The 12,293-nt window shown below is 43.2% G+C and overlaps 2 protein-coding genes across 2 annotated transcripts; both read left to right on the forward strand.

The window, feature by feature from the left end:
* The first annotated feature begins 1,722 nt into the window (after positions 1–1,722).
* Positions 1,723–4,245, forward strand: LOC311026981 (putative G-protein coupled receptor 139). Its single transcript, XM_084030712.1, has 3 exons — positions 1,723–1,834; positions 2,428–2,545; positions 2,957–4,245. The coding sequence occupies exons 2-3, from the start codon at positions 2,467–2,469 to the stop codon at positions 3,964–3,966; spliced, it is 1,089 nt and encodes a 362-aa protein (XP_083886838.1). The 5' UTR covers positions 1,723–1,834; positions 2,428–2,466; the 3' UTR covers positions 3,967–4,245.
* Positions 4,246–5,015: 770 nt separating this feature from the next.
* On the forward strand, positions 5,016–11,316 carry traf3ip2a (TRAF3 interacting protein 2a). Its single transcript, XM_084030837.1, has 10 exons — positions 5,016–5,072; positions 5,472–5,502; positions 5,604–6,107; positions 6,880–7,018; positions 7,102–7,286; positions 7,365–7,453; positions 7,538–7,606; positions 7,693–7,797; positions 8,832–8,906; positions 9,375–11,316. Exons 2-10 carry the CDS (start codon positions 5,487–5,489, stop codon positions 9,519–9,521), a joined length of 1,329 nt encoding a protein of 442 aa, XP_083886963.1. The 5' UTR covers positions 5,016–5,072; positions 5,472–5,486; the 3' UTR covers positions 9,522–11,316.
* Positions 11,317–12,293: the final 977 nt, after the last annotated feature.

A 12,293-nucleotide genomic window follows, 5' to 3' on the forward strand; every position in this document is an offset into this window, starting at 1 on the left:
TTAATTCTCGGTGATCATCCACTAAACTACTCGTTGTATTCCACTTCTTCCAGCACCCCAAAACTGAAGCAGCTTAATGGATTCAGCCATTATTAATGTTGAGTTACACCTGAGCCTTATGACATTTCATACGTCCTCGTGTGCCAACAAAGAAACCCGGTTGGTCATCGGCGTGTCCCGCGGTACTACGTGATGAGTAGTGTGAAGTGGCCACTACAGATGAGTGCAGATGCCCAGTATTAATGTTGTGATAAAGCCTTGAGAAGGATAAACTGTAGAAGGCTCTTTATGGATAGATTCATTTAATAATCGCCCCTGTTCTGTCCCACCTTGGAATACTTAATTCTGTGGTTCTTGTTACTTATGACGTGATCCCTCACCGGCTTCCCTCACAGCCAATTGTGTTATTAAAGCAAAAACCAAACTGGAGGAGACGCGGACACCAATTAAAATGTTTAAATGAGAATAATTGATGACTGAACATTTAATGGAACCAGACGTAGTAGTTGAATATTGCCCCCTATTTGTGGCCAGATTACATTGAACCCGTATTGATGGTTTATGTTTCATCCAGGTTTCTAAACCAAACCGGTGAGCCAGCACACATTAACGAAACGCAGCTGCATCTGGCAAATCAATATGTCAATACGCCGTGATATGAGAAAGGTCTATTGTAGTCTCACGCCTCTGTTTTTCTCTACTGATTTTCTGGATCAATACGGTTGGGAGGTGTAAAGTGTGTGCTAATAGTCCAATGAGCGAGGTTCACCCGGGTCTGCAACAGAACAACTACTCCCTGATTCTTTGTCATGACCTCGGGACTCATTAGTTGTGATCCTTCGTGGCCCAATGTATCCCAAGATTCATTGCTCGCCAGTGACAATAGGATTTTCATTTTAAACGCGGCATCTACGAGCGGCTCAGCAGCGGGACATGCGGCAGAAATATACTTTCTCAGCCTGAAATATATATAAATAATGTGTCATGTGTCAATCACACCTGTGGTTATCCGTAACGTAAGTTACCTCTTCTGTGCTCTATCTTGTCAACCACAGTTGGTTGCTAGGCAATGGGAGCACCAAAGATGATGCAAACAGGAAATCCTCTGCAAACCAGACTATTTAAATAAATACCAAGACCCACCAACACTCAGTGGACCTGGGACTTTTCGGACCCCTTGGGGGTCAGGGGCCCTAAAAGACAGTTTGACCTGTCAGTATAGCACATCAAAATCATCCACACTTCCCGTGCATCGGCAGAGATCCAGTCGGTAAACATGGCTAATGATCCAAAACAGATGATTGAACATTTTTATTTTTCAATTAAGAATTGATTGATTTTCTAACACTTTTTTTTTTTAATGACGTCCTGTAAATTCTACTTTTTTTATTCACACCTTTGAAGGCTAATAAGTGCTAACATGCATTTTTAATTATCACCTTTTCAACTTCACAATCCAAGAGAGTAAAATTGGTAGTTTACAGTCTATTTACAACAATTTTGTCATTTGTGGCAGCAGAGCGAGTCGTCCTCCAAATCGGAGGATTCGATCCCCCGCTCATCCAGTGCAGATGTCAAGGTGTCCTATACATAAATGTGTTTACCATCTATTGGTTACTGGTGATGGTTCATTATTGAGTATCTCCTATAGGTACAACCTGGATGGTCAGGTGGTGCGACTCCCTCCTCCTGCAGCCGATGAAGCTGCCTCGTCCGTCCCACCTCATATCATTGATTGTCCTCGTGGAGACACAACCAGCTGGTTTGCACCTCTGTGGAAGACATCACTTTCATAGCCACCTTGAGCTCAGCACGGAGGATCTACAGACACCAGGTATGTCTGATTTTATCCAGTGTGACTATTGCAATTATCACCCATGTGAATACAACTATCAGTCCAGATTAAGGATCAAGCACTGTGAAGTGATATGTTTTAGCTTTAAAGGTCATTCAGCTGAAGTTTTAGTAAGCCCAAATAAAACATCAAGTCATCAACTGAATGGTTCAGTTTAACTTTGAAGCTGATATCTAAATAGTTTTCGTTACTTTAACAAGTGAACCAAAAAGAAAAATCTGACAGGCTAAAGAGATGGATAACATGTCCTTTTACAACTAATCGTAAAGGAGCTACAAATACATAACTAAATCTCAATTAATTAATCAATGTTTCAGTAGTTTGGTATGTCTTCTTTCTTCTCCCCGACTTCACATTTTAAATGTGTGTAATTTAGGTGATAATTGTATTCAGAGTACCTTAAAAAGCAACGGTTCATAAAACTTTTCAAATCGGGCCAATTTCACCCAAATATCTCCAAATAGTTAAAAACAATAAAAGCTCTAAAGCCCCGTTGCTCTTATCTGCAGCAAAGCCCCTCACCAGTGTTTGCACTCCTTTCCTCCTCCACCTCTCTAATGGCTTTATTGCAGGTATTAGCATGTGAGCTGTTGCCCGGCAGTGAATGAACCATGGAGGGAGTCGGCGTCACCATCTTCGTCAACTTTCAGAAGATCTACTACCCGTCCCTTTGCATCCTGGGTATTCCAGGTTTGTGTCATCTCGTTTGGTCTTTGGCTGCATCACTTTCATCAGGCCACTTTGTCCTCAGGAATACCTCGTATCTGAAGTGAAGCCAAATCTTAAGTGCCTTAAACTTACATTGTCTCTGCTGGCCATCAGGGTGCGACTCCTCTCTGATTGCATGGAAGTCTATGACAAAATGACCCTACTTCTCACTTAATGTATTATCTCAGTAAACATGAGTTTATGGTCTCAATCTCTAGTTTCAAGTCTTCTTCAATAGAGCATGATGTTCATTTAGTAAATGATGGTCCATAGTGGTTTATGTCAGATTTTGCCTTTTCAGCGTATTGTCCAGCTGGCCAAAACGATAGCAATAACTGCATTTATAAAGTCATTGTTAATAACTTAAAGTATGTTTGTGTTCCTGTCTTCCAGCCAACCTCTTCACATTCTACATGATCTGTTTCCGAAAATGCGGGATGTCTGACACGGCCATCATTTACCTGAGCTGCCTGGCCATCATGGACACCTTCTACCTGGTGTGGGTGATCCTTATTGACCTGACCCTCACCTTCTGGTTAGTGCAACCCTTCTGGAACTCCAATCCCTGGTGTGGCATCCTGGGATTCCTACAGTATGGATCGCTCTACAGCTCCTCCTGGATCGTGGTGGTGTTCACCATCGAGCGCTACCTCGTTCTCCGCAGCACAGCGGCGAAGCAGCACTTCTCCCAGGCCTGGGTCACCAAACTTACCTGCATGGCTATCGTCCTGGTGTGCCATCTTGTCTCTGTGCCGCTGGGCTGGATCAACGTCGTCACACCTGTCGACCTTATGGTGGACGGGGAGAATATGACGCTGCCCAGATGTCGTTACCGCAACAAGGACTACTCTACAGCTATTGTGTGGCTAACTACCTTCCTCTCGGGGGGAATCCCCATTGTGTTGGTCATCATCTTCAACTTCCTCATCGGGTACCATCTGTGCCGCGCCACCAACCTCTTCACCAAGGAGGAGCGCCGCGTCATGCATGGGAGGAGCACCAGGGGCATGTTGCGGCGGACCATCCTTCTGCTGGGCACCGTCTCCATGGCATTCATCATCCTCAGCCTACCCCGCTTTGTCACATACTGCATCCTGAGGACCGAGTTCAACGACGAGGACTTCAACAGGAACGACTACAGCATCCCCATCAACGTGGCCGGAGACTTGGCCAACATGCTGCAGAACCTCAACTCCACCACCAACTTCCTGCTCTACTGCATGGTCAGCCGGCGCTTCCGGCAGGAGCTGGTCCAGGCGCTGACTTGCAAGGCGAAGGCACGTGAGCTGGGCTCTGTCCTCACCCACACCACCATGAAAGTCTTCTCAGTGGTGGATCATAAGGCCTCGCCATCCAGTGAGCCTGTGACGGTGGTGCTTGTCAATCTCAAACCTACAGAGTAGGAGAAATTAAAAGAATGGAGGGTCGTCTGGAGCCAATCCCAGGAGGTGGAGCTCCGAATCTGGAATTTAGCACCTTTAACTTTTGCTTTTAGCCACCTAGCCGCGTGGCTTTAGGGATAACAGCATTGGTCAGTCCATCACTTTGGTCCAGACTGAAATATCTCAACAGCTCTTTGATGTGTTCCATTTACTTTTGAACAGACATTCAGGGCCCCCAGAGGATGAACCCTTATGACTCCCAATGATATTCCAGCTGGTTTCCAGCCATGTGACACAGTGTCCAACACCAATGTTTTCACTCATCAAATGAAAACATCAAAACATTTTTTAAAGGGATTGGCATCAATTTTGGTACTGCCATTCATGGTTCCCAGATATACTGTAGCTTGATCCCTCATTCTTAGCTCTACACCACCATCGGGTCAATATTTGAATGAATCCAACACTTGTTGGTTTGTGTTTGAATAGCTGCAGAACTTTCTGTTTTGTGTTTATATAATGATATACCGGTACCTGCTAAATCAGCATGTTAGCATTGTGGCATTAGCAACGTAACGCTAACCTCACAGACCTGCTCGCCTAAGACTCGTCTCGTGCAACAGCTGAGATATTGTAACAATGGATGTGATCAACTGCTCATGAGAAGGAATGATCTGGGGTGTGATTGTAGGCTCTGAGTCAGCCAGGTTATGGACTGGACCTGTTTCACATTCTTGGAAATGTTTCCTCATCCAAAACTGCCACGACGTTAAATAGTACAATGATTTGTTCCAAATAAATTCAAATACATATGAGTAGTACTATTCATGTGCTTGTCCAGTCAATTCTGTACTTTTGACTGATTTAATGTATTAATTGAGGATGTTCATGTCCTCTTTTCCAAATGATGGATGATAATGAGACCTGCCACCGTTGTAAATTACAGTTAAACCCCGACCGACCGCAGAATACCTGAATAAACAAGCAGGCGGTTCCAGTCTGGATGCCCTTGTATTATTTGCATAAATGGGTCACGAGACTTCCCTGCTTTGCATCGTGGGAATATTTCCTGTTTGCCTCAGAACAGGTTTGTGCTGTGTCGGAGGGACAAGCAGATCCAAGACACGGTAGGTGGGAGTTCAGTGAAGTTCTGCTTCATTCTCTATACGTAAACACATGCTGGAGACGTATGAGTTTTTATTTGTCTTTAAAGGAGGCATGCTTCTCATACCTTTGGATCTGTGATTTTGACCTTTGTACTAGTTTGCAGCGATCCTAGTGATATGGTTTACTGGAACACACCTCGAATGGTGCATGTAGTGTGTCACACCTATTCAAAGAGAAAGAATGTGTAATAGTACTCCATGTACTTTTTGTAAGACGTTCTTTCTGAATCTTGGTTTTTACTTCTTGGTAGTGACTTTAAACGTAAACTTTGAACCTCTCTCTACACTTTTTAGTAGTTGTCTCTTAAAGATGTCGCGCTCTGTTAAGTTCCTTTAACCTTCTTCGTTTCACTTCACCAGGCGCTCGGTGACAAAATGGACTCTTTTAAAGGTAGGAAACAAAACCCCGTCAGACTCGCAGCAGCCATAAATCTGTCTGGTGTATCAAGATGTGAAGCTTAAACCTGTTTTTGTTGTGTCGGCTCTCGTCAGGGCCGTGCCCTCATCAGAGTGTTCCCGTTGAGATCGATGAGAGATCGATGACGTCCTCCAGTCTGGACTTGGCCTGGCCTTCCTTTTGCAAGCAGTGTAGCGGACTTACGGAGACCGGCAAAGGGCCACAGGAACATAGCGATGAGCAAGCTAGGGGGCCGGCTCACAGTGCAGGCCAGTGGAGACTCGCTGAGAACCAGCACCAGCATGAACCCAGAGCAGCCTGTCACGCCGCCCCCAGACCTCGTTTCACCACCCCAACACTCTCGGGACACATGAACGCCCTCCACCCTGCAGCCGTTTCGCCTCGCGGTCTCAGAGAGCAGGTGCTGCTGAGTGAACGGGATCTCCTGGATCACCAGAGCGGAGGGTTCGCAGGTTCTTCAAACTGGCCCCACGGTCACTCGGTGGAGGAGTCGGAACACTTGGAACCCGCTCACTCACTCAAGTCTGAAGTTCACTACACCCACTATGACCCTTCACACCTTCCAGCACGTATACCCGGTCAGTGATTATTATTAGAAACGTGAAATATAGTTTTATGTACTTTGTACGCCAAGTCAGTATTTTTCTCATGCATTTCTGGGGGGAACAAAGGGAGCATAGGCTTGACCCTGGTATCACCAGTAGCTTATAGTGGCTAATGTTAGCATACCTTAAAGAGATATTGCTGTCTTTCATGCTACACTTACACTACGTTTTAGCATTTTACCATTAGCTCAATTTGTTTCTGTAGAGAAAAAGTTACACAGGTTCACTTTAGTACTGTAAGTTTACATATTAGCAGACGTATTTTCCTCCTCCAATAGTGAGAAAATCTACGTTGTACACATTTATTTATTTGCTTGTTTAGCCACACTTTAATCACTAATGATCACAGCTGTACTTTGTGTTCAGTGGGTAATTAGTAAATGCCAGTACCATAAACTGAGACGTTAACATAATAATTGTGAGCATGTTAGCATGCTAACATTAGCATTTACAGTAGCACAAATCCACTAAAGGTGGCCTCTCAGAATGAAGCTCCCGGGGACATGCTGATGACACCCCTTCTGTAAAAGGCATTATAATTGGTCATTTTGGGATATTACAGTGATATGGTTTCAAATAATATTTGCCTTCGGGAAACTAAATCTGCTATTCCAATTGTTCACATGCTATGCACGGAACCAGTAACCACGACATCTGTGATGGATTTGGTTCAGAAAGTTTCCCCCTCAACCCTGTTGGTTATTGTGTCTCTGTTGAGTCTGCATGACTCCATGTCTCTCTGCAGGCCCTTATCCGATGCCTGGGAGTCGTCTCAGACAGTGTGCGTGCTGCCCTCCAGCAAATCTGCCCCGTCACAATAATCATTATTACCCATTTAGGCATGATTACCCAGCTGATCCACGCGAGGAGCCTCATCAGTCTTGGTATGAGAACCATTCCTGTCCTGTTTGTCATCATCGTTTGATATTTTCAAAATCTGTGTGTCTCTGATTATTTCCTTCCACAGGAATCCCCCCCATGATGGGCCGCAACTAAGAAATGCTCCAAACAACCGCCATGGATCAGGGCCCCAGTGCGTGGCCCCTCCCCGAGATGTGATGCATGAGGTCAGCGTGGGTCTCTCCCACCAGGCTGGTCCGGTGCCGGCCACAAGGGAGATCAAGAAGACCATCAGCCTATCTGAGGAGTATAGTGAGTCTCATCCCTGTTCCTGAACCGACATCATGTATCTAAAAGGATGTAACAGATGAGACGACTTTTTCTTGACAGGGAATTTATTCATCACTTATTCGGTGGACACAGCAACAGAAATCATTCCTTTCACCAAATTTCTGACCGATCAGGGGTTCAACCCAGCGGTAAGTCACGCCGTGTCTTCATCACCTTTTGACTCTCAGACATTTTTCCGTACAAACGCCCACACTCTTCCCGTCTTCTGACAGATTGACATCTTCGATAATCCAATCCGACGAATGGGCATCACCAAATGGATGGACAGCTTTCTGAATGACGTAAGTCTAAACCTTTGAGTCCGAGCGGGGGAAAGAATTCCAACCTGTCTTTGTGCAAAAGCCGACGGCGAGCTGTGATTTTACAGAAGTCGGTGCTCATCATCGTGGTCATCAGCCCCAAGTACAAAGAAGACGTGGAGGGAGACGGCGACGACGAGCATGGCCTGCACACTAAGTACATTCACAATCAGGTGAGAACTCAACACAACTGAGGTGTGCGTGTGTGAAATATCCCCCTCTGGTGGCGAGTTCATGTCATTAAATGTCCTCCATCCGCAAGCCAACAGGGGCAGAGCATATAACATTTACCAGCTCCACCCACAATCCCACAGTGTTAGTAACAATAATAATATTATAATATTATTATTATTATTGTTATTATTATTATTATTATTATTATTATTATTATTATTATTATTATTATTATTATTATTATTAATGTTATTAATGTAATTTGTATTATTATAAACTTTATTTATAGCACATTTCATAAGATACAATGCAGTGCTTTATAAAAACAACAGTTATTAAAAGAAAAACACAGCAAGTAATAAAATAAATTAAAAATAAAGAAATATTAGGAATAATAATAGTAGTAAAAAAAGTTTAATTATTATTAGAGAATTGTGGGGAAATGTTGGAAATGTTGAATAACAGTAAAAGTGACAATAAACAATAAAATAATGTTGGAATAATTTGCAAATGTTTTGTCTTTTATAGGGCAAAACAAATGTTATGCATGAATTAATTTCACCTGGGTAATTGTGACACATAATGAAATCACCATCATATATATCTTTCTTTTTGTATCCTGATTACGTAACACCATTCCGTTACTCCTCAAGCCTGTGTGTATGTGTATTGGTGTGTGTGTGTGTGTGTGTGAGTGTGTGTGTGTGTGTATTGGTGTGTGTGTGTGTGTGTGTGTGTGTGTGTGTGTGTGTGTGTGTGTGTGTGTGTGTGTGTGTGTGTGTGTGTATTGGTGTGTGTGTGTGTGTGTGTGTGTGTGTGTGCGTGTGTGTGTGTGTGTATTGGTGTGTGTGTGTGTATTGGTGTGTGTGTGTGTGTGTGTGTGTGTGTGTGTGTGTGTGTGTGTGCGTGTGTGTGTGTGTGTGTGTGTGTGTATTGGTGTGTGTGTCTCGTGGTTACGGTGAATTCACACATGTTTCAATGACAACATATTACTGATTATAACATTGATTATGACGTGTTCCCGTTTGTACAGATCCAAAATGAGTTCATCCAACAAGGCTGCCTGAACTTCAGACTGGTGCCTGTGTTGTTTCCTAATGCAACCAAGGTAAGTACCCGAACAACTCAAAGAAACAAAAGGTTTGAGCATTGACATGGGGAGATATGAAGATTTAATGTCACCATTATCCTGGTTAAAATAATTGGATTCACGATATTGTCCCAATCATCATCATATGTTAAAAACTCTTAAATTAGCACTCAAACATCCTTGAATAACGTTACAATTTTTTAAGAAAAACGTATTATGTATAAAAGTGATATTTGATTATATCACAGATGATCACAAAGGATAAATACCATAAAATAAAATGTATCCTGTATTTTTTTTCTGTTTTTTCTGTTCAGCAGTAACTTCCTTTGGAGACCTTTTACATGAACTAAAACTATATAACACACTAAAAGAAAGGGGAAAGGCACAATAGGTCCTCTTTTAAGCAAACGCTGATTTCCAACATGCTCCCAAGATGTTAATCATAGTTGTATGACCCACGACTGCTGTCTGTCTGCCTTACAGAGAGATGTCCCCAACTGGCTCCAGAGCACCAGGATCTACCGCTGGCCCCGGGACACCCAGGACCTGCTGCTGCGCCTCCTCAGGGAGGAGCGCTACATCTTCCCACAGCGCGCGGCTGACCTCACCCTCACAGTCCGTCCCCTCTGAGGACAGACACATGTGGGGAAATAAGCGATTTGAAAAGACATTTCATCTTTGTTTCATGTGAGGACTGTAAATATGGCGAGAGATTATCTGTTAAGTCTTTTCCAGCAGATACAGACTGTAAATAAGAAGTGGACGAGTCATCGTCACTCTGTTTTGTGGACTACGGTTTCGAAGCCTCAAACAGATGGAAACCACTGCTTCTGAACAGTGAAGCTGACACTAAACCTGCATTCTCTCTACTGGCCATCAGGGGGCGACTCCTCTGGTTTCAAAAAGAAGTCTGATTGTATGAAAGTATTATCTCAGTAAACATTGTAAACATGAGTTTTCTTCAATACAGCATGATTTTATTTTCATTTAGTAAATGAGTCAAATGTCCATAAAGCAGGGGATGCTTTAGGGCGGGGCTACCCTGTGATTGACAGGTCGCTACCAATGCAGTTAGATACTAAGATGACTTTAACACTTAGCTGTAAAGTTGACCTTGAATTATTAGGATAACTTTGTTAACAGCTTCACACCAGAATCCAGATGGATCCAGATCCAGTAGGTCGATGCTAGGGGTGCTGCTCTGACACCAGGTCCAAGATGGTGGCGGCCAAAATGCAGAACTCTTCAAAAAAGTAGTCCACAACCCAGTGGGTGACAGTGTTTCCAGATAGTTGCTCCCTGTGTCCAGGGTGCTGTTTGCTTCTGGGCACGTAGTTACTGTCGGTTTATCACCGGAAACAGCTGAGGCTGGAAATGAGGTTGATAAAGTCAAACAAAACAGCACAGTTATGGGCCATTAAACCAAAACAATGCATTCAAGAGGATCTAGCACCCCTTAATCTCCTCCCTGGAACAACTATATTTGTAACATGGTATAAAAGAGGCTCAATGGACACGGATGAATATGATAGTCAGACACATTTTAAAGCATAATGCAATAGAGGGTTAGTAATGTTCTTCAAAGATATTTTTTCTTGGAGATATTGTTAAATTCTCATTGCATCCCGAATCCTGACAACAACAAAAAAGAATCCAGTATGGGTGTCTGTCGCAGGATTGTAGTACATCATCTAATCATTTAGTTCAGTCTGAATTAAATGAGTTAATTGTAGGAAACAGTTGGCAACACTGAGCTGGGTTTGTGGTTGGATAAAACCTGGTGTTCAAGACCAACAACCCGAGCTGTAATTATCTTCTTAATGTTTTACTATTTAATTTGAATCAATGCATAATATGATAATCATTTAATCAAATAAATTGCTTAATTTGAATGTCATTTGTAACAATCCATTCATAATGCCTTTATAAGTAGATAATAATTGACACTAATTCTTCCAGGCACAAACACTCATGTGTATTTCATGGTAGAAACTATGTTTAACCAGCAGGTGGCAGCATGTTCCAATTAATGACTCCCAGCCTGGTTTATTTCCAGTCAATAGCTCTATTTCCATTGATTAGTTCATGTTATTGATGTTGCCTTACTTTGGGATGAATGCCATTGTTTCACTCTGTTATTAAAAAAGGAGGGTCATGAGAGGAACATTGTGATTGAGGACCTGGAGACAGCGTCCTCGTGTCCTCATGTCCTCATGTCCTTGTGTTGAACATTACCTCCCTAGTTGTGTCGGACACCTCCAACTGCCAGAGTTCAGCCTGAACTTCATCATTGTTGCACCAGTGTTCATTCTGTCGGCCTGTTTAGCAAACCTGGTGACACCCTGTCTTTTATCAGCTCCTGCAAGAGGGTGCTGTCTGTAAACAGCCAGCGCTGCCAGTAATAAATCCACTGTTTGTTATTGTTCCAGGACTTGCACGCCACTTGACTCTGCCTTATCTGGTGACTGCAACGCAACCAGACACAGACATTTCCCACCAAAAAAAGCCTCTTTTTTTCTCTTAATAATCTGCTCTGCTGCTTGTAAAACCCTGTTCACTTATACTCCTTTTTTTCTACGTCTACAGTATATCCATGACGACAAGCATCAGTCCAGTTAAAGTGATCTTTGGGGATCAAAACAACTTTAATTCATTTTTGTTTTTCCTACGTGGATGGGACACACTGACATGGGACACTGTGGGAGTTGAACCTGCAACGTATCAGTAAAAGAAGAGGGTCAAGTCCAACAATCATGTCAGTGTGGAGGACCACAAACGGACAAATCAGCTGTCAGACCCCAACAGCATCCTTTCCTGCTGAAAAGGATGGGAGTTGTAACTATGGAGATGGAGAGCTGCAGGGGTGATGTGGTTTTGAAGGCCAACTGGGGAAGTTAGCATCACACTGCTTCCCTCCACAAGAAGCCGATGGGATTTCTTTTCTTTTTGATCATTGCAGAAAATAAGCTCATAAAACACGTTTTCACACCACATGTATGGGTTTTTTTAAGCGTGGGTGCAATTGCCAGAAGTAAAAAGCTAACGTTAAGTGTCTCATATAGCCACTTGGTAAACCTTGAAAGCTTTGTCTTAGGCACCTGGACTTGCCTTAGGTTTTTTGAAAAGCTTTCAAGGACTCTTAGGCATGTGTTAACCACAGGCATCCAACTGAAAACTCCATTTAATAAAAGAACTCATTGACTTCGAGGGAACCTGAAATGCTAAACTCATTAACAGGGTTTTAGGACTCATCCCTGCAGCACTCGATTTACTTGCTGTTGGAGTCGGCCTCAAGTGACCATTTGAGGAACAGCAGCCTTCAGCACTTCCATGTCGGTTTCTTTTTTCTTTTTTTTTGCACCAGAGATTGCCGCATGAGTGAGATGCGGTTGGAATCTCCTG

This window comes from Eutrigla gurnardus (assembly GCF_963514095.1).
Source record: "Eutrigla gurnardus genome assembly, chromosome: 16".
In the NCBI taxonomy this organism is placed as follows: domain Eukaryota; kingdom Metazoa; phylum Chordata; class Actinopteri; order Perciformes; family Triglidae; genus Eutrigla; species Eutrigla gurnardus.